General features: G+C 48.6%; 1 protein-coding gene across 1 annotated transcript in view; it reads right to left on the bottom strand.

Annotated features, from left to right (window-relative positions):
• Window positions 1-14,597: 14,597 nt before the first annotated feature.
• The window catches only part of LOC123158248 (ESX-1 secretion-associated protein EspI), a 101,665-nt gene continuing 93,800 nt past the window's right edge, over window positions 14,598-22,462 (bottom strand). The window contains exons 2-4 of the mRNA XM_044576314.1: window positions 19,290-19,629; window positions 18,097-18,177; window positions 14,598-14,830 (exon numbers count right to left, since the gene is read on the bottom strand). Coding sequence (XP_044432249.1) covers window positions 14,733-14,830; window positions 18,097-18,177; window positions 19,290-19,629 — 519 coding nt within the window. The 3' untranslated portion in view covers window positions 14,598-14,732. The remainder of the gene's footprint in view (window positions 14,831-18,096; window positions 18,178-19,289; window positions 19,630-22,462) is intronic.

Below are 22,462 nucleotides of genomic sequence, written 5' to 3'. Positions count from 1 at the left end.
CCACAACAAGAGGGTCAGGCCGCGTTCTTTCCATGAAGGTGACCTTGTGCTCTGCCTGATATAGCGATCAGCCAGACAACACAAGCTCGCGGCACCTTGGGAAGGCCCTTTCGTTGTTAGCAAGGCCCTGGGCAATGATTCGTCCTACCTCATCGACGCCTAGAAGCCCAGGGCATGCAAGCGATGCACAACCGACGAGGAGACGGAGCGGCCATGGAATGCAAATCTGCTCCGCCCATTTTATATTTGATTCAAGCGTATGTACCACGCCAACTTTTGTATTAAGTAAAAGACCTCAAGTCCCCCAAGGTGCACTCAAGGGCTACCTTTTTATCTATGAGTTATGCTTATGACACGATTTGAGTTTTTTCTATTCCTGCCCCGTCCGGGTCCCGGTCAGCCGGCCTGGGGGCTCGCTGCCTCGGCCTAAGTTTGCACCAGCCGGAGCCGAATAGTAGTGTGCCGATGCCAAAGCCCTCTCTTCGCTCCAAGTCACCACTCGCGGTGCGACTGCCCGACTGGTGTAGAGCTAAAGGCCGGAAACGTTGTCCACACGAAATCCGGCTAAGGAGAACGCCCACTTAGGCCTAGCCGGCTCCTCGCCTCCCTCGTCCGGCTGCTCGGCAGCTGGCAGGCCGGCTTCTCGCTCGATTAGCTACGGTCTATGCGGCCGAAGTAAGTTGCCCATTCTGAAAAAGACCAAGTCCCTGACCCAGCCACAGGCCGCAGAGCGACTGTCAGGCTGGCAGGAAGGCAACCAAGAGAATACGACAGAGAAAAAGAAGCCAAAGAGAGAAGCAAATTCGAACAAGAACCCGACAACACATGCAATAATGTGGGGATATAACTTATATATACATTGCAAAAGGCCCAAGGCCAGCATTCATCAAAAGTTTAAACATACACCCCAGTGGGTGGAACTACGCGTAATTAACGTTGTTTTCCAAGCACAAAGACAGAAAAACATGAAAAAAGATAAACAAGCCATCTAGGCAGACGGCCCCTCGGGCTGAACGGGCTGGTCGGCAGCAGGCGTGGCCTCGGCTGGTGGGACTCGGCTTGGCTATCGGCGTCGGCCGAAGTCTCCGGCAGGTCGGCAATCGGTGCTGGGTCAAGCTCGTTCTGGCTGGTCACTCCGCCATCTGGAGCAACGTAGCCGCCGTCCTCGACATCGACGCTCTCGTTGCCTTCGTCGATGGAGGCGATCTCCTCCACCGAGTCCTCCCCATCCATCGGGTCAAGACCGAACCAGGAAGGGGGAACGACAGCACCATCGTCTGCCTGCTCCGGGAAGAAGGCGTTGACGTTGGTGTAGTCGACAATGGCAGATGCCCGGATGGCGATGTTCTGGCTCTCCACTGCCAGCTCTGGCAGCGCCTCCTAGCGGAAAGTCGTCAGCTGGGACATGCGCACGCCGAGGTACCAGGCCCTGACGAACTCTAGCACCTTGGCGGCGCCAGCTCGTGCGGCGGAGATTTTCCAGGCATCAAGTCATTGGACCGCCACCTCCAGCTAGTCGGCCGTCCGACTGGGAGTCTGTGGAATTGGACTACCCGGCCATAAGGCCTCCAAGACCTGAGCCTCGGCATGCTGAAGCTGGCAGAGCAGGCAGCGCATTGGCTCTAGGCGCATCGTGACGGTCGTGAGCTGCTCACCCATGGCCCGAGGCCGGTTCTGAGGAATCTCCTTGCCCTCATGCCGATCTGCCTCACGCTCAGCCTCGATGGCCATGTAGACGGCAACGGAGTAACCTGGAAGGAACTCTGCGCAAAAGAAGATAGCGGCATTAGAAAACGGCCCCCCGATAGCAGTCGGTTGAAAGAAGGCAGAGCGGAATGAAAAAAGAGCTTCTCCCTCTCAACTCAGCTCGAGCGCTCAGTCTCGAACTCGGCCTTGAGCGCCGCCTCGTCCACCTCCAGCTTCTTGACCTACTCCGTGTGCCGAAGGGCCTGCTCCGCTAGCTCCTTCTCTAGCCGGTCGCGCGCATAAGCCGCCTGGTCGAGCTCCTGCCTCATGGCCTGGACTTGGCTCTCAAGCCCGGCCGCGCGCTGGACCAGCTGGGCATTGGCCGTTGTAAGAGAAAAACAAACATGCGGCATCAATTATGTACTTTAACAGAAACTAAGACAAGTCACCAGAGAAGATCCGGCCCGACTACTCAGCAGTCGCCCCGAATCTTGGGGGCTACACCCAGTGGGTGCGCTGGCCCACCCCAATGAAGGACAGCACACTCACCTCGGTTCTGAGCCAGCTCGGAAGTCCGGGTGGCGAGCGTCTGCTTCTACGTGTTGTATGCGGCCACTCACATGTTGTGGAGGTCCTGCAACAATCACAAGCATTTCAGCAAAAGAACAAAATGCCTTGGAACTCCAACCGACCTGCTTAGCAGCCGGCTCGGAACTCGGGGGCTACACCCAGTGGGTGCGCTAGCGCACCCCCACGGAAAACTACAAGAAGAAGAAGTGAAAAGGAAAAATACATACCCGGACAGCCGTCTGCGTTGCCAGCATGTCATCCCTCGCCTCCAGGAGGGAGGCATTCTGGGTGAGGAACCTTTCCTCCATCTCCCGCACCGCCCAGTTCAAGGCGGCGTGGCCGGGTTCCTCCACCCGGACCGAGGAGACGTCGCTGGTAGCCCTGGTGCCAGCCCTCCACGAGCTCGAGGACGCGGCATCTACCTGTCGCCTGGGCTCTGACGTCGCCCGCACGGCACGCCCCCGCATAGGGGCATGCACCGTCAAGGCCCAGCCTGCCGTCTGGCCGGTGCCGGCTAGTGGAACCTCCGGTTGGGTACGTTCGCCTCGCCCGCCGGCAGCCGGCTCGCGTTTGTTCCCCTCCACCTCAAGAACGACGGTGTCAGGGATCTGCGACTTAAGCGCTTACTGATCAGCTCCGACCGCTCCAGGCGGCGTCTTGTTCTGCGCCACCTCCGCCTCTGGCCGGCTAAGGGGGATGGTCTTTGAGACCCCGCCACCAGGCGGATCCTCCTGGGCCTTCCTCATCGCCTCCGCCTGGGCCTTTCGTGCCGCCTCTTCCTCCACCTCCGCCACGGCTTGGGCCTCTGCCTGCGCGTCGGCCCGCGCCTTGTGATGTCTACTACACAACCTTCTTCTTGTAGACGTTGTCGAGCCTCCAAGTGCAGAGGTTTGTAGGACAGTAGCAAATTTCTCTCAAGTGGATGACCTAAGGTTTATCAATTCGTGGGAGGCGTAGGATGAAGATGGTCTCTCTCAAACAACCCTAACAAAGAGTCTCTTGTGTCCCCAACACACCCAATACAATGGTAAATTGTATAGGTGCACTAGTTCGGCGAAGAGATGGTGATACAAGTGCAATAATGATGGTAGATATAGGTTTTTGTAATCTGAAATTATAAAAACAGCAAGGTAACTAATGATAAAAGTGAGCGTAAACGGTATTGCAATGTTAGGAAACAAGGCCTAAGGTTCATACTTTCACTAGTGCAAGTTCTCTCAACAATAATAACATAACTGGATCATATAACTATCCCTCAACATGCAACAAAGAGTCACTCCAAAGTCACTAATAGCGGAGATCAAATGAAGAGATTATTGTAGGGTACGAAACGACCTCAAAGTTATACTTTCTGATCGATCTATTCAAGAGTTCGTAGTAAAATAACATGAAGCTATTCGTTCCATTCGATCTATCATAGAGTTCCTACTAGAATAACACCTTAAGACAAAAATCAACCAAAACCCTAATGTCACCTAGATACTCCAATGTCACCTCAAGTATCCGTGGGCATGATTATACGATATGCATCACACAATCTCAGATTCATCTATTCAACCAACACAAAGTACTTCAAAGAGTGCCCCAAAGTTTCTACCGGAGAGTCAAGACGAATACGTGTGCCAACCCCTATGCATAAGTTCATTGAACCCGCAAGTTGATCACCAAAACATACATCAAGTAGATCACGTGAATATCCCATTGTCACCACAGATAAGCATGGAAAGACATACATCAAGTGTTCTCAAATCCTTAAAGACTCAATTCGATAAGATAACTTCAAAGGGAAAACTCAATCCATTACAAGAGAGTAGAGGGGGAGAAACATCATAAGATCCAACAATAATAGCAAAGCTCGCGATACATCAAGATCATATCACCTCAAGAACACGAGAGAGAGATCAAACACATAGCTACTAGTACATACCCTCAGCCCCGAGGATGAACTACTCCCTCCTCGTCATGGAGATCGCCGGGATGATGAAGATGCCACCAGTGAGGGATCCCCCTTCCGGTAGGGGGCGGAACAGGATCCCGATTGGTTTTTGGTGGCTACAGTGGCTTGCGGCGGCGGAACTCCCGATCTATTGTACTCCTTGATGTTTTTAGGGTATATGGACATATATAGGCGAAGGAAGTCGGTTAGGGGAGCCACGAGGGGCCCACGAGGGTGGGGGCATGCCCAGGGGGTAGGGCGCGCCCCTGGCCCTCGTGGCCACCTTGAAGCTTCCCTGACGTCTACTCCAAGTCTCCTGGATTGCTTCCATTCCAAAAATAACTCTCCCGAAGGTTTCATTCCGTTTGGACTCCGTTTGATATTCCTTTTCTTTGAAACACTGAAATAGGCAAGAAAACAACAATTTGGGTTGGGCCTTCGGTTAATAGGTTAGCCCCAAAAATAATATAAAAGTACTTAGTGAAGCCCATAAACATCCAAAACAGATAATATAATAGCATGAATACTTCATAAATTATAGATACGTTGGAGACGTATCAGCATCCCCAAGCTTAATTCTTGCTTGTCCTCAAGTAGGTAAATGACAAAAGAAATAATTTATGAAGTGTGAATGCTAGCAGGTGCACAAGTTTGATCAATGATAATTTCAGTCACCTTTTCTAGCATCATTATATCTCATAATAGTAGCTCATCTCATAAAACTTTTCATGAACAAGTAAAAAGCCATTCACATGTTAAAGCATAGACCATAAACTTTCCTGAAAACTAGCAAACTTCATTCTCAGTCGTCAAACAATTGCAATTCATCTTATTTTCAGGGAGGGTCTATGTTAGAGCTTTGATTTAGCAAATCCCACATACTCAACTATCATATAGTCTTCCATGATTGCTACCACTCAAAGCATATTTTTAGAACAAATAGCATCGATCGAACAGAGAGAAAGATAGGGGCTTAATGTTTCGCCTCCAAACTTACTTATCATATAGATAATTGTCAATGGTAATAATTCATGATCAAATATATTTGAATGGCCATATATGCTTAGATCTTTCCCCATCACATGATGCTTGCCAACTAAAGAGTAGGTTGGAATGAGAAGGAATACTACTGAATCTTGCATAAAAGTAAAAGATAGGCCCTTCGCAGAGGGGAAGCAGGGATTTGTAGAGGTGCCAGAGCTCGATTTTGAAATAGAGATAAATAATTTTGAGAGGTATGCTTTCATTGTCAACATAACAACCAAGAGTTCCCAATATCTTCCATACTACATACATTATAGGCGGTTCCCAAACAGAATGGTAAAGTTTTTACTCCCCCTCCACCAACAATCATCAATCTATGGCTTGCCTGAAACAACGGGTGCCTCCAACAAACATCAATCCCGGGGAAGTTTTTGTTTGCAATTATTTGCTATTTTTTTTGATCTTTTGATCACGGGACTGGGCATCCCAGTTACCAGCCATTTTCTCGTGAATGATGAGCGGAGTCCACTCATCGTGAGAATAAACCACCTAGCATGGAAGATACTGACAACCCCTAGTCGCTACATGAGAGATTCGAGCATACAAAACATATTATTATTTGAAGGTTTAGAGTTTGGCACATGCAAATTTACTTGGAACGGCAGGTAAATACCGCATATGGGTAGATATGGTGGACACTCATGGAAGAAACTTGGTTCAATGAATTTGGATGCACAAGCAGTATTCCAGTTTACTACAGATATTTAGGCTAGCAAAGGATTCTAAATAGGAAGCACCACATGTTGGAGGATCTATAACAATATAACTTCTATACAAATATACCCAAGCATAACTCATTATGTTATCTTCCTTGTCCAATTTCAACTAATTTGCTCAGGTTTGAAAATAATTAATGGGGCTCACAATCATATAAGATGGCTAAGATAGTATATTTAATGTGAAATCTCTCTTCCTTCAATATTCTTTCATGAATTGTTCAAGTGACCAATACAATGTTTGCTAACCTTTAACAAATTTACCACCTCTACTTCTTATATATGAAGTCATTATTCCCCATGGGATAAGCATATGAAACATATAAAATTTCAGATTATGACATTCAAATTATTCAACCATTTACTCATAGGATATAAATGAAGCACACGAGTAAATGACAAACTACTCCAAAAAGATATAAGTGAAGATCAATGAGTAGTTAAATAATTATTTAGCTATGTGAGGACTCTCTCTCATTTAAGTATTTCAGATCTAATCTATTCTATTCAAGCAGCAAGCAAAACAAAACAAAATGACACTTCAAGTATAGCACTCATCATGTGAAGAAGCAAAAACTTAGGCTCAACCGATACTAACCGATAATTTTTGAAGAAGAAAGGTGGGATGCCTACCGGAGCATCCCCAGGCTTAGATGCTTGAGACTTCTTAGAATATTATCTTGGGGTGCCTTGGGTATCCCCAAGCTTGAGATTTTGTGTCTCCTTAATTCCTCTCATATCACGGTTTCCTAAATATCAAAAGCTTCATCCACACCAAACTCAACAAGAACTCGTGAGATAAGTTAGTATAAACCAATGCAAACACCTTATCATTTTCTACTGTAACAAATCACTAAAATTATTATTCAACATTGCAAACTAAATTTCTCTGCATATTTAATACTCCTATCCTCAAATAGAATCATTAAACAAGCAAACATATGCAAACAATGCAAACATAACAGCAAACTGCCAAAATAGTATAGTCTGTAAAGAATGCAAGATTCATCATACTTCCCTAACTCCAAAAATTATGAGAAAATTACTACACTGTATAAGATTTATCAGATCTCAATATGCCAAAAGTTTCAATATTATATCATTCTCTGACTTTTCTAGGGAATTTTTGCAACAGCGGTATACTTTCTGTTTTGAAACAGCAACATGTATACTTGCAAAATAAGCATGGTAATTTTTATTGAAAATAGTGATGCAAAACATTATTCTAAATAACAGCAAGCAAATACTAATAGAAGAAAATGACGCTCTAAGCAAAACACATATCATGTGGTGAATAAAAATATAGCTCCAAGTAAAGTTACCGATGAACGAAGACGAAAGAGGGGATGCCATCCGGGGCATTCCCAAGCTTAGGCTCTTTGTTGTCCTTGAATATTACCTTGGGGTGCCTTGGGCATCCCCAAGCTTAGGATCTTTCCACTTCTTATTCCGTAGTCCATTGAAACTTCACCCAAAACTTGAAAACTTCACAACACAAAACTTGTAAGCTCCGTTAGTATAAGAAAATAAATCACCACTTAGGTACTGTTGTGAACTCATTATAAATTCATATTGGTGTAATATATACTGTATTCCAACTTCTCTATGGTTCATACCCTCCGATACTACTTATAGATTCATCAAAATAAGCAAACAACACAATGAAAACAGAATCTGTCAAAAACAGAACAGTCTGTAGTAATCTGTATCATTCGAATACTTCTGTAACTCCAAAAATTATGAAATAAATTGTGGACTTGAGGAATTTTTATATTAATCATCTGCAAAAAGAATCAACCTAAAATCACTCTCCAGTAAAAAATGGCAGCTAATATTGTGAGGGAAAAAGTTTCTGTTTTTTACAGCAAGATCGCATAGACTTCACCCAAGTCTTCCCAAAGGTTCTACTTGGCACAAACACTAATTGAAACATAAAACCACGTCTAAACAGAGGCTAGATGAATTATTTATTACTAAACAGGAACAAAAAGCAAGTAACAAAAATAAAATTGGGTTGCCTCCCAACAAGCGCTAACGTTTAATGCCCCTAGCTAGGCATGATGATTTCAATGATGCTCACATAAAAGTTAAGAATTGAAACATAGAGGGAGCATCATGAATAATATGACTAGAAAATTTAAGTCTAACCCACTTCCTATGCATAGGGATTTTGTGACCAAACAACTTATGGGAACAATAATCAACTAGCATAGGAAGGCAAAACAAGCATAGCTTCAAAACTTTAAGCACATAGAGAGGAAACTTGATATTATTGCAATTCCTACAAGCATATGTTTCTCCCTCATAATAATTTTCAGTAGCATCATGAATTAATTCAACATTATAACCAGCACATAAAGCATTCTTTTCATGATCTACTTGCAAAGAAATTTTACTACTCTCCACATAAGCAAAATTCTTCTCATGAATAGTAGTGGGAGCAAACTCAACAAAATAACTATCATGTGATTGAAAATTAAGATCAAGATGACAAGTTTCATGGTTATAATTATTCTTTATAGCATACATGTCATCACAATAATCATCATAGATAGGAGGCATGCTTTCATCAAAATAAATTTGCTCATCAAAACTTGGGGGACTAAATAGCATCCCCAAGCTTGTGGCTTTGCATATCATTAGCATCATGGATATTAAAGGAATTCATACTAAGAATATTGCAATCATGCTCATCATTCACATATTTAGTGCCAAACATTTTATAGACTTCTTTTTCTAGCACTTGAGCAGAATTTCTCTTTCCATCATTCTCATGAAAAATATTACAAAGATGAAGTGTATGAGGCAAACTCAATTCCTTATTTTTGTAGTTTTATTTTATAGACTAAACTAGTGATAAAACAAGAAACTAAAAGATTCAATTGCAAGATCTAAAGATATACCTTCAAGCACTCACCTCCCTGGCAACGGCGCCAGAAAAGAGCTTGATGTCTACTACACAACCTTCTTCTTGTAGACGTTGTTGGGCCTCCAAGTGCAGAGGTTTGTAGGACAGTAGCAATTTTCCCTCAAGTGGATGACCTAAGGTTTATCAATCCGTGGGAGGCGTAGGATGAAGATGGTCTCTCTCAAACAACCCTGCAACCAAATAACAAAGAGTCTTTTGTGTCTCCAACACACCCAATACAATGGTAAATTGTATAGGTGCAATAGTTCGGCAAAGAGATGGTGATACAAGTGCAATAGTGATGGTAGATATAGGTTTTTGTAATCTGAAATTATAAAAACCGCAAGGTAACTAATGATAAAAGTGAGCATAAACGGTATTGCAATGCTAGTAAACAAGGCCTAAGGTTCATACTTTCACTAGTGCAAGTTCTCTCAACAATAATATCATAACTGGATTATATAACTATCCCTCAACATGCAACAAAGAGTCACTCCAAAGTCACTAATAGGGGAGAACAAAGGAAGAGATTATTGTAGGGTATGAAACCACCTCAAAGTTATACTTTCTGATCGATCTATTCAAGAGTCCGTAGTAAAATAACACGTAGCTATTCTTTCCGTTCGATCTATCATAGAGTTTGTACTAGAATAACACCTTAAGACACAAATCAACCAAAACCCTAATTTCACCTAGATACTCCAATGTCACATCAAGTATCTGTGGGCATGATTATACGATATGCATCACACAATATCAGATTCATCTATTCAACCAACACAAAGTACTTCAAAGAGTGCCCCAAAGTTTCTACCGGAGAGTCAAGACGAAAACGTGTGCCAACCCCTATGCATAAGTTCATTGAACCCGCAAGTTGATCACCAAAACATACATCAAGTAGATCAGGAAAATATCCCATTGTCACCACAGATAAGCACGGCAAGACATACATCAAGTGTTCTCAGATCCTTAAAGACTCAATCTGATAAGATAACTTCAAAGGGAAAACTCAATCCATTACAAGAGAGTAGAGGGGGAGAAATATCATAAGATCCAACTATAATAGCAAAGCTCGCGATACATTAAGATCGTATCACCTCAAGAACACAAGAGAGGGAGAGATATAAACACATAGCTACTGGTACATACCCTCAGCCCCGAGGGTGAACTACTCCCTCCTCGTCATGGAGATTGCCGGGATGATGAAGATGGCCACCAGTGAGGGATCCCCCCTCCGGCAGGGTGCCGGAACAGGGTCCCGATTGGTTTTTGGTGGCTACAGAGGCTTGCGGCGGCGGAACTCCCGATCTATTGTACTCCTCGATATTTTTAGGGTATATGGACATATATAGGCGAAAGAAGTCGGTCAGGGGAGCCACGAGGGTGGGGGCGCGCCCAGGGGGATAGGGCGCGGCCCTGACCCTCGTGGCCACCTCGAAGCTTCCCTGACATCTACTCCAAGTCTCCTGGATTGCTTCCATTCCAAAAATAACTCCCCCGAAGGTTTCATTCTGTTTGGACTCTGTTTGATATTCCTTTTCTTTGAAACACTGAAATAGGCAAGAAAACATCAATTTGGGCCGGGCCTCCAGTTAAATAGGTTAGCCCCCAAAATAATAGAAAAGTACTTAGTGAAGCCCATAAACATCCAAAACATATAATATAATAGCATGAATACTTCATAATTATTGATACGTTGGAGATGTATCACCTTGTCCTCCGCCTCCTTCGCCTCCCGCTCCTCCCGCGCATTCCTCTCCCATGCCTCCCGGAGGACGGCAGCCAGGTCCGGACACCGTGTGTCCGCCGAGTCGTCGACCGGTCCATCACCGAGGCGGACGAAGCCCGCGAGGTGGTGCAGGCCGCCCAGTTCAACAGAAAAGCAAAGATGAAGAAACACCCCGAGAAAGAAGAAATTGTAAAGCCAGAAAAGGCGTACATGCTTACCCGGATGTGAGCTGCAAGGGCTTGGGCCCCTTCTGGCTGGTGGTCGCCTTCTAGGCCTCCTGCCGCTTGGCAGCCTCCGCCTGCTTGGTGGCGTTCACCCTCTTGGCATTCTTGGCCGGGTTGCTGCCATACCTGCCCCCCTGGTGGTGCTTGTGCCCGACAGGTGCGGCCACCGGTTGCGGCGCTGAAGCGCCATCTCCTCTCTCTGTGCCCCCTCCAGGCGGGCGCTGCTCGTCGTCATCTTCGTCGTCGTCCGGCCAAGCCCGCACGTCTCTGACTCCTCCTCCTCCACCTCCTGCGGAGCCGCCTGCCTCGGCACCTCCATCGCCATCGCTGCCTCCTCCGATGACCTCTTCGTCGCCGCCTTCCTCCATGGCGGCCGCCCCTAGATCAGGGTCCTTGATGTTGCTGTCCTCGCGGTCCGACATCCACTCGTGACCAGGAGACGGCGGGCCTTGACCTAGGAAGCGCTGCACAAGAGCCGACTGGTCAAGTCGGAGAACAAGAAATGCAAATGATGAAGCAGTCGGATCCGACATGTACCGCGGGAGGAGGATTGGACTGGCTGTAGGGCTCCTTGCCGATGCGCCACTCCGCATCGTTGAGCTTGTAGTTGGTGATGTCATTGATGTGGAGGGCCACCTCCCCCTCAGCATCTCCTTTGTCGACATCCGGCATGGATCTTGGCGGCCGCTCATCTCGTAGATGAGGTGCGGTCGGAGCTGGAGCAGCAAGACCCGGCGCATGATGAAGCCGACCACCAGGTCGGACGGCTGGAGGCCCTCCCAACTGGTCATCTCCTCCAGCCGGACGAGGACGCTGATGATGTTCGGAGGCGGTGGCTTCTTGGGCAGTTGTTGTTGCCAGTTGCCGCGTGATCTAGCGGGTGGTCCCGGAACGTAAGGCGGCAAGTTAATGTAGTCTACATTCCCGTGATTTCGGGCGTAGAAGAATGCCCGCTGCCATAGCTTGGCCGACTCGCACAGAGGAAGCGGAGGGAAGCGTGTGCCGATTCCTGAACGCCTCACGGCCATGCACGCCCCGCATGGAGCCGGCTCATCCTTCACCGACGTACCGAGCTTGAGGTAGAAGAATCTACCCCACAGCTCGATAGTCAGCCGCACACTGAGGTACCCCTCGCAGAGGGAGACAAAGGAGGAGATGCACACCACCGTGTTGGGGGTGAGGTGATGCGGCTGAAGTTGGAAGTAGTGGAGGCACTCCCGGAAGAAGACGGAGGCCGGGAGCGCAAAGCCGCAAATGAAGTGGGCGCGGAAGACTACACACTCACCGGGCACCGGCAACGGCGAGGTCTCCGGCCCGGGGATGCGCACTCCCACGTGCTCGGAACGAGGAATCCTCCGCGTCGCACGGAGGAAGTCGACATGGTCCTGGTAAATGGTGGAGCCCATCCACCTGCTCTTCGCCATGACACCGGGCAGCGAAGGAGGGCTCGTCGGAGAAGAGAGGGAGAAGGACGCCGCGGTATTGGGGATAACAATGATGGCGACACATGACATCAAAGTTGCGGTGGTGGTTGCAGTGGAGCAGCTGCTTCGGCGGACGGCGATAATGAGCAAGGCAGCCGCGGTGGCGCTTCGACGGCGATGGAGCGGAGCAGCACGACGACGGTGATGGGGAGGAGAGGGAATGGGGAGTGGGCGCGTGAAGCGTTGTGCCCCTCCTCCTGTTCCTCCCCCTTCTTTATAGCCAGCTGGAGGCGAAGCCGAGGCGACGAGCGGGCGTGGGATTAACTACGCCCCATGTCCCACATGACCCCATGTTTACCACGCGTTAAGGCGCATTTACAGTGCCACGGGAGGGCAACCGCCTGCCTCGGCCGCAGCGGATCCGCGCGCGGGCCGAGGCCCTGTAGCATCGGGCCCCAGCCTGCGATGATGTCCCGTCGCGCGCGTGGGCTGGCAGGACAGCCTGGCCTGCAGGCGCCACGTGTGGCACACCTGGTGGGTGGCTCCACCCCGACTCCCGCTAGTCGGTTCGAATTCCACCAGGCGGTCGCGGCCACGTCTGACTCCTCACGTCCGACTCCTCCCAGCCGAATGGAGCAAAAGGCGGAAGACCACTTGAGAGAGAAACTGCTGAGGCTCTCCGGCTGCCCAAAGCCATAGAACCTCACCAGCTTCAGGGACTACTGACGGGGGAATAGACCCGGGGTAGCCTCATCCACATTTCAACAGTTTTTAAGACATCGGGGCTGGCCAAGCCCCTCAGCCCGACTGGTTGCAAGGCCGGTCCATGGGGCCGGCTGGTGCCAAAGGGCCGCCTCCTAGAAGGAGGCGGACTCCGAGAGGGCGGCGCACTCCAAAAGGCGCTGAGGGCATGGGCCGACTCCTACCAGGTGGCCCTTCTTCCCCTCGAAGTTTGCACCCACCTACTACGACAAGACAGGGCATGGCCACAGTGCGACCTGCCATCCCTAAATCCCGGGCGGAACATGGCCACAGTACAGATGTATCAAGCGGACACCCCTCGCCTGACGCGGTACTGTAGCCACGCGGCCCATGACGTCGCCTACATCAGACAGGGCCATGCTCCCACGATGGGCGGTCGATGTGGCCCGCAAATGGCGGGTCCCACCTATCCGTGTATCGCCAGAAGGCGGCTAGGCCAGAACAGGCGGCCACAAGGGGAGGCCGACTCCTAGCAGGCGGCCGTCCCTCCTCTTGGAATCTATGCGCCATTAACCAGAAGTGACGGGTTGTGGCTACAGTAATCGTCCGCCAGGCGGCGGTACTGTAGCCATACGCCCCCCGACCAAGCTACCATCATTAGAGGCGAGGCTACAGGGCGGCATAGTCCTCCTAGCACTTAGGCGGCGGGCCCTACCTGTCGGCCGAGTTCATGGCAGTCGGTGGGGCCCATCAGGCGGCGGACCCCAGCTGTTGGTGGAGAATCCGGAGCCCAGAGACACTGATGGTAGAGTCCTACAACCAGCCGGATTACCACTGTACCCCTGGGGGGTAGGCCTATATAAACCCCCAGGCTCACCCATGCAAAGGGTTCAGCCTTCTGGCCACCATACACCCACGTAGCCAGGGAAGAGGTAGAGCTAGCCTTACCTCTTCCTTCCTCTAGCCGATACAGCTCAAGGAGCACCCTTGTAGCAACTCTATTTGATCATATTATGCGGAGACCCCACAGAGCAGGATTAGGGGTGTTATCTCCACGGAGAGCCTCGAACCTGGGTAAGACCCGGCGTCGTTTGAGGTCTTGCCTACTCCCGCTTCTAGAGCCTGGTAATGCACTCCTGTCCCCACACATGATAAACCATCGCTTAGCATATGTCGAGGAAATACCATGACACAAATGATTCACCGAGCTTATATAAGCATTCGAAGGCAAGCTATGTAGACATAACTCAACATCATCGATATAATAGTTCTTAGATTCGGATACATACCATATATGGTCTCCATACACCACAATAAATGCATAGTACGTGACTTAGTTGGCTCATCCTGATCTATTTTCATACGGTATGGAAGACAAAAGATAGTACTCGGAGTACATAAAGACCTTGATCGCCATCGTGCCTTCATGTTGCTTCTGACTTCATCAAATGCCTCACAGAAGCAACAAAGACAATGGCAGTGGCAGCGGCGATGTTATATCACCGTGCGACGCCTCCGATTCAATCGTACACTAATCATACACGCAAATGTGTACGATCAAGATCAGGGACTTACGGGAAGATATCACAACACAACTCTAGACACAAATAAAATAATACAAGCTTTATATTACAAGCAGGGCCTTGGGGGCTCGAATACAAGCTTGATACACAAGAGTCAGTGGAAGCAACAATATCTGAGTACAAACATAAGTTAAACAAGGATGCCTTAAGAAGGCTAGCACAAAAGCAACACGATCGAAGAGGCAAGGCCTCCTGCCTGGGACCTCCTAACTACTCCTGGTCGTCGGCGGTCTCCACATAGTAGCTAGCACCATTGGGGTAGTAGTATAAGCTGTTGGGGGTAGCATCTGGCTCCTGGGATCCACCATCTGGTTGCATCAACCGAAAAGAAGAAAGAAGGGGGGAAAGAGGTAGCAAAGCAACCGTGAGTACTCATCCAAAGTACTCGCAAGCATCAGATCTATACTAAGTATGCATTGGTATCAAATGGAAGGTTTGTATCTGTGGACTGAACTGCAGAATGCCAGAATAGAGGGGGAAGGCCTAGCCTATCAAAGACTAGCATCTCCAAGCAACTACAAGCATCTTGCAGCAGGTAGAAGAGTAAAGAATAGCATTTTAATATTTAACAAACATGTTGTAGAACCAACGCCCAGAGATCCTTCCCTGACTTCCTGCGGAAAAGCAATCTTGGAGCCACATATCCATCACATATCTCAAGTATCCATTTCGAGTTATATAAGATTAGGATATAAGTCTGAACGTCCATTACCGCGGACACGGTATTCGAATATATATCTTCCCTGTAGGGGTGCACCATGTTACCCAACACGTTTGATTACTCTGGCCGGACACACTTTACTGGGTCAATGCCAGGCCTCGGAAGATCAACACGTCATAGTCCTACCTAGGCTCAGCAGAGAGGTCCCCACCGGTCTACATCCTAAGCACTCCGGGGTCTGGGTCCATTGCCCGCAACACTCCGGGTCGTTGTGCGCAAGGGGGTACTAGCACCACCTCTACCTGGATGGCGTGATCTGGCCCGACCACAATATTGAACTGGACGTCTGACAAAGCTTCGGTTGATACTGCAACGTCGAGGCCCATAACTATTCTGGCGTGGTGGTTAGTGCGTAAAGGCCAAAGGCCAACTCAGAACAAATACCCAAACCATTAGTGCATTGGGGGCTCGCGAAAATGAGCAGAGACTCATGCTAATGTGACCCCGTCGCCATGTCCCGTGGACTTACGGCAAGGGCCCAGACTGCTCGGCCGTGCCACGTGGAAAACTCGTGGGTGCTCTCCGGGCCCGGCCGACTTTCACATCAACTCGCGGGTTCCCCTCAGGGCCGACCTGACTTCAACAATGGTCTCAAGTAAAGTCCGGGTAACCGTGTGTCCAAAAATCAAGGGGAAAACTCGAGGAATCACCCTTGGTGGATTCCACTCGATGTAATCATCAAGGTGAACGTAAGAGGAACCACCCTCGAGGTTCACACTTGAGGGGTTGCATGATAGAGTCGTATCGGGAGTGGTCAAGGAGGAATCACCCTCGATGATCACAACCGAATAGCTACACTACAGAATTATCATCAGGAGTGTGTTACGAGGTATCACCCTCGGCACTCGATAGTAGCTCTGCAGAATCGAGCAACAAAAGGGGCATGACGTGATGTGACGTGTCGGGCTCTGGTCGTCGATCATGTTGATCGAGTCGTCGATGATGAAGCAGGGGCAACAAAGACAAGGTTGTTGGAAATATGCCCTAGAGGCAATAATAAAATGGTTATTATTATTATATTTCCTTGTTCATGATAATTGTCTATTGTTCATGCTATAATTGTGTTATCCGGAAATCGTAATACATGTGTGAATACATAGACCACAACATGTCCCTAGTGAGCCTCTAGTTGACTAGCTCGTTGATCAACAGATAGTCATGGTTTCCTGACTATGGATATTGGATGTCATTGATAACGGGATCACATCATTAGGAGAATGATGTGATGGACAAGACCCAATCCTAAGCATAGCACAAGATCGTGTAGTTCGTTTGCTAGAGCTTTTCTAATGTCAAGTATCATTTCTTTAGACCATGAGATCGTGTAACTCCCGCATACCGTAGGAGTGCTTTAGGTGTACCAAACGTCACAACATAACTGGGTGGCTATAAAGGTATACTACAGGTATCTCTGAAAGTGTGTGTTGGGTTGACACGGATCGAGACTGGGATTTTGTCACTCCGTATGACGGAGAGGTATCTCTGGGCCCACTCGGTAATGCATCATCATAATGAGCTCAATGTGACCAAGTGGTTGGTCACGGGATCATGCATTACGTAACAAGTAAAGTGACTTGCCGGTAACGAGATTGAACGAGGTATTGGGATACCGACGATCGAATCTCGGGCAAGTAACGTACCGATTGACAAAGTGAATTGTATACAGGATTACTTGAATCCTCGACATTGTGGTTCATCCGATGAGATCATCATGGAACATGTGGGAACCAACATGAGTATCCAGATCCCGCTGTTGGTTATTGGCCGAAGAGCTGTCTCGGTCATGTCTACATGATTCCCGAACCGGTAGGGTCTACACACTTAAGGTTCGGTGACACTAGGGTTATTAGGAAGACTTGTATGTGATTACCGAATGTTGTTCGGAGTCCCGGATGAGATCTCGGACGTCACGAGGAGTTCCGGAATGGTTCGGAGGTGAAGATAGTTGTAATACGATCATCGGAAAGTTTCGGGGTAATACCGGTATTGTACCAGGGCCACCGGATGGGTTCTGGGGGTCCACCTCTCCCGGAGGGCCTCATGGGCCGTGGAGGGAAGGGAACCAGCCCCTAGTGGGTTGGGCGCATCCACCCCTTGGGCCCATGCGCCTAGGGTTGGGGGGGAAACCCTAAGGGGGGCGCCCCCCTTGCTTGGGGGGCAAGTCCCCCCTTGGCCGCCGCACCCCCTCTAGATCTCATCTAGAGGGGGCCGGCCCCCTTCCTCCCCCTATAAATAGAGGGGCGAGTGGAGGGTTGCATACACACCTCCAAGGCGCAGCCCCTCCCCTCCCCAACACCTCTCCTCCTTCGCAGACGCTTGGCGAAGCCCTGCCGGAGTACTGCCTCTCCATCACCACCACGCCGTCGTGCTGCTGCTGGAGATCTCTTCCTCAACCTCTCCCTCCTCCTTGCTGGATCAAGGCGCGGGAGACGTCTCCGCTCTGTACGTGTGTTGAATGCGGAGGTGCCGTCCGTTTCGCGCTAGGATCTTCGGTGATTTGGATCACGACGAGTACGACTCCCTTAACCCCGTTCTCTTGAACGCTTCCGCTCACGATCTACAAGGGTATGTAGATGCACTCCTCTCTCTCATTGCTAGATGACTCCATAGGTTGATCTTGGTGAAGCGTAGATTTTTTTTATTTTCTGCAACATTCTCCAACAAAGGTGGGGGTCACTGATGGATCATTAACCAACCTGTACTAAGCAGTTTAGGGTATGCAGGTAAGGTACAACAGCAGGTACAAAAGCAGGCTATGCATCAGAATAGGAGCAATCAATTACAGTAGCAAAATCTAATGCAAGCATGAGAGAATATAATGGGCGATATCGGGATGATCAAAGGGGGGCTTGCCAGGAAGCTCCATTGAAAGGGAAGAAGTGTCGTCGGTGACGTAGTCGATCATAGGGGCATCAATAGCAGTCTCGGAGTCTACTGGAGAGAAGAGGGGAAAGAAACAGTAAATACACGCAATTATATGCATAACAAGACAAAAGCGATGCTAGAGGTGTTCTAACGCGGTAGTACAATACCAGCGAAGGGGGATAACATCCGGGAATGCTTTCCCGAAGTTTGGTTTTTCGGACAAACGAACCAGAAGGGGAAGGTTGCATGTTCGCTATGCTAGGGGCGTGTGATAGATGAACGGCATATCTGGATTCGTCTCGTCGTTCTGAGCAACTTTCATGTATAAAACTTTTTCATCTGATTTACAGATTATTTTTTATGATTTATTAAAGTTTTTAAAACATTTTTGGAATTAACAGATTTAATTAAAAGGAAAACAGGGTTATGACATCACCACGACATCAGCATGATGTCAGCAGTCAACAGAGCTGTTGACTAGGTCAAACTTACAGGTGGGTCCTGCTGTCAAATACACGGTATTATTAAACATGCTTTATTAACTAATCATGTGATTAGGGTTAACTAAACAGAATTAGATGAGTTAATTAATTATTTATTTTAGTTATTATTTTTAAAACCTCTTTTTTTAACTTAAAGTGGAGTGGGGCCCTGTTGTCATCGGCCCAGGGGTGTGGTTTAACGGGTACAGGGGTGTGGGCGCCCGTCGAGGTGGAGTGGGGCGGACGTGCACACCGGGCACTGGCCCCAGGCGCGGCCAGCGCAGCCGCCGGCGAGCGGAGGCCAGAGGCGGGGCCGCGACGGGCTAGCAGGGGCGGCCGACGGCGCAGGGGCCAGCGAGTGGCCGTGGCCAGTGCGGCCACTAGGGGAGGCACGGGACAGGGTTCGGGGGCGTGGTCACGGGGCGTGGCCGGCGTGGGCACGGGGATCGCGTCAGGGAGGCCCAAGGGGTGCGGTTGGCACGACGAAGCAACGACGATGGCAGTGCACGAGCGCGGGGGTAGGAGGAGGGGCTGCGCGGGCAGCGGCGGCACATTTGAGTAGGGTCGCGGCGGGGCAGTGCGGGGCGGCGCCGGAGAACGGACGCGAGCGGGCGAGGCCGGGAGCGCGACGAGCAGCAGTACAGGGCAGCGCCGGCACGGACGACCTAGGGGAAGGGGTAGGGGGAGATGGGGTCATACCCCCGGTGCAGGGGTTCGGTCGGCGAAGTTCGGGGCGGCCGGCGTGGAGGGGACGAGGAGGCGGCAGTCCGGCAAGCTGGCGAAGGCGTTGAGGTCCGGCGACGGCGCGGTGAGGTGGCAACGTTCGGCAACGGCGTGGCGAGGCAGAGGCCTCACGCGGCGTCTCGTGGTGCGAAGGAGGGGCGAGGAGGCGAGGCGACGGCAGCGGGGCGGCGCCGGGGACGGGCACCGGTGTCAGGGTCGCGGGGTCGTTGCCCCCCCCTCGATCCAGATGGGGAAGGGGGAGGGAGGAGAAATCGGGGAGTGGGGGTAGTGGGGGGGAAAGTGGATCGGGGGAGGGCTAGGGTTTCGGGTGGTGGGGAGTTAAGCGAGGAGAGGTGGGCCGGCCGGCTGGGCTGCTTGGCTCTGTTGGGCCAGGGGCCTTTTGTTTTTTTTGTTTGCTTGTTTTCACCTTTTCTTTTACTTATTTTAAGCTATCAATTGGAACCGACTTTGAATCAACACGAGCTTAACAACAGTAAAATCGATGACATGGCACCATTAGCGTGATTACTGTTGCATAATTATCCGGGCGTTACACACCGGCAGACAGGGAGGTCTCTACCGGCGCTGTGACTAGTGGTGTTTCCCTTTTGGGCTATATCGATGCCATGGTTGTCACTGGTCACTGCAGAGTAGTGGCACAAGTGATGGCCTACACAACCCTTCCAGCGATGGCAGCGGGCGAACCGGTAGGAGACATAGCGGCAACCAGTAAACCAAGACGATATGAGGGGCGGTCAGAGAGAGAGAGACGACATGGTGGTGACCTGCAAGCATATGGTTTCTCGTTAGTAAATATCATATGGCGTTCTCGTTGGCATGTACTTGTAAGGATGGAAGTGAAATTGACTATAGTAGGTAATTGTCATTGTTTTAAAGCGGAAATAATTGTAGAGATGTAGTTCTTCTAAAAAACAATAGCTATAGATACATAATTGCCCATGTCGCAGCCATCTCTACGAGACAAAAGAAATAGCAATACTAACATTTTGCAATCTGGGATATTAATGCAGAACATCCATGGGAAGTAAGATTCACAAAAAGGGAGTTGAGCAGCTGGAAAAGGGGAGGGGTACAGTTTCAAGGCAGACCTTCAATTTTTAGAGTTGATGGGCTGGAGATATAGCTTTGGAGAGCCGGAGGATTTCAGACCACCTAATCTTCAATCATGTATCACTGTTATCATTGATAGACGCATAATAATTGTTCTGCCATAATGTTGCAACAAAAAATAAAGATATTCTTGAAAAGAATGCTCAAAGGTTTAGAATATGGCATCAACTCTCATGACTTGTAACTTAAAAATTATATAGCAAATGAGTACAGGAAGAAAGATAAATGAACATATGAAAGCAATCGTAGTAGCATATCCTTGTGAAACGACATCTATTTCCACACTTCTCTCTAGCCTACAGATATGATTCAGGATGACAACTCATTTTGCTAGTGTAAGCTCCATAGCGCAATTTAGTTAGATATTTGGGTTGCATGATAATTAGACATCATAGTTACAATGCCAAAAGCAGCTTGAATTTTAATGCTACTATTATACTGCGTAGATAAGATATCTTCAGTCTTCCATGATTATCACAGAACATCATGGAAGATGAGTTTACATGAGAAACTAACCCATCTATGAAATTAGTGTTGTCCATGACCCCAGGAAGCCTCAATCTGTTGATGAAGGCATTACCGAAAAAATAATCAGAAGATACACTGACCAATTAAAGTCTCAATAAAAAATGGATGTATGCTGAAGTGCTTGTTAATTTACTCAGGATAGGGAAATGGCCAGTTATTGGTTATTCAATTTTTATTTCTACATGACAATTATTTGAGACATGGAAGGTGATATATACAGGTAAATGATTGTTGTTGTGAGCAATCTATTCACATGGATCCACCTAGAAAACCATGGGCTGGCGAGTCTATCCATAAACATACTCCACATGTCGTGTCAACACATGCAAATAATCAGGTGACTGAAATGCATGACACTGCTTTTAATTTTTCTTACATTGTCAATTCCCTCAAACTACCTCTCAGTAGTAAATATTATTTAGCCCGAATAAGCGATGGTTATTCAACCATATGTAAGTACCTAAGAGTAGGCTGCTTTATCATGGAAGGAGGCATTTCACTGATAGACATGCAGGAGCAGCCTAATTTCAACCGAAGAACACCTGCAATATGACACCGAAGTAAGAATAAAAGATGGAAGAAATTAGTAACAATGTACTTCTACTTCCATAGGCCTACAAAAAGAACACATGAGTAATAAGGTCCGGGAACTATACTCTAAATAATTCTATAGCTGCACGAAAACTTTCAGGCAAAATATTTGAACCCAAGCACAATGGAAGCAGCAGGACCAGTGTGGGCAGTTTTGGCTATCAGATGGCCCTGCCTTGTATCGTGATCATCTATTTTCATCCGTGGATGAAATCCAGTGGGGAGTTAGTAAGATATGTACGCTTTCAGACAAGCTCGATAGCGAGCGGCGTACAGTTAAGCACCACAAAATGGTAGAATGGGTATTGTGGTAAAACCTACGCATCCACTAAAAAAATATGACAGGAAAGCTTGATAAATCTGTGCATAAACTGATAACTTGTGCTTGACATAGTAAGAGATACATGTGTGGCCTGATGGTATGTAAAGCAGGGCTCACAGAATATTGGAATTACAAATTAATTGTTATTTGTGTCTTTTTCGTTGGAAATACTGAAAACTACATTCTCTCACTACTGGAATCAGCTACTTTGCCATCTGCCAGCTCTTTGCCGTCAGCTAGCAGACGGCAAAGAAGCTCTTTGCCATCAGCTACCCGAAAGCAGACGGCAAAGAACTGGCTGATGGCAAAGAAAGCCTTTGCCATCAGCCTGTTCTTTGCCGTCCGCTAGCTGACGACAAAGAGGGAGGGGGACCCCACTGAGGAGCTGTTTAAAAAATACTTAACGTCCCCCTCTTTGCCGTCTGCTAGCAGACGGCAAAGAGCAAAAAAGCGGACGGCAAAGAGGGCAGACGGCAAACATTCAACATATCTAACGGCGCGCCCCACCCCACCCTCTCTCTCTGTTTCTCTCCTGCTCCCACACGCGCGCCGCCGCCCCCAGCACTCGCCGCCGCCC

This window comes from Triticum aestivum, chromosome 7B, assembly GCF_018294505.1.
Source record: "Triticum aestivum cultivar Chinese Spring chromosome 7B, IWGSC CS RefSeq v2.1, whole genome shotgun sequence".
Lineage (NCBI taxonomy): Eukaryota > Viridiplantae > Streptophyta > Magnoliopsida > Poales > Poaceae > Triticum > Triticum aestivum.
The sequence above is the reverse complement of the archived record's forward strand: the minus strand, read 5'-3'. Positions and strand labels throughout refer to the sequence as shown.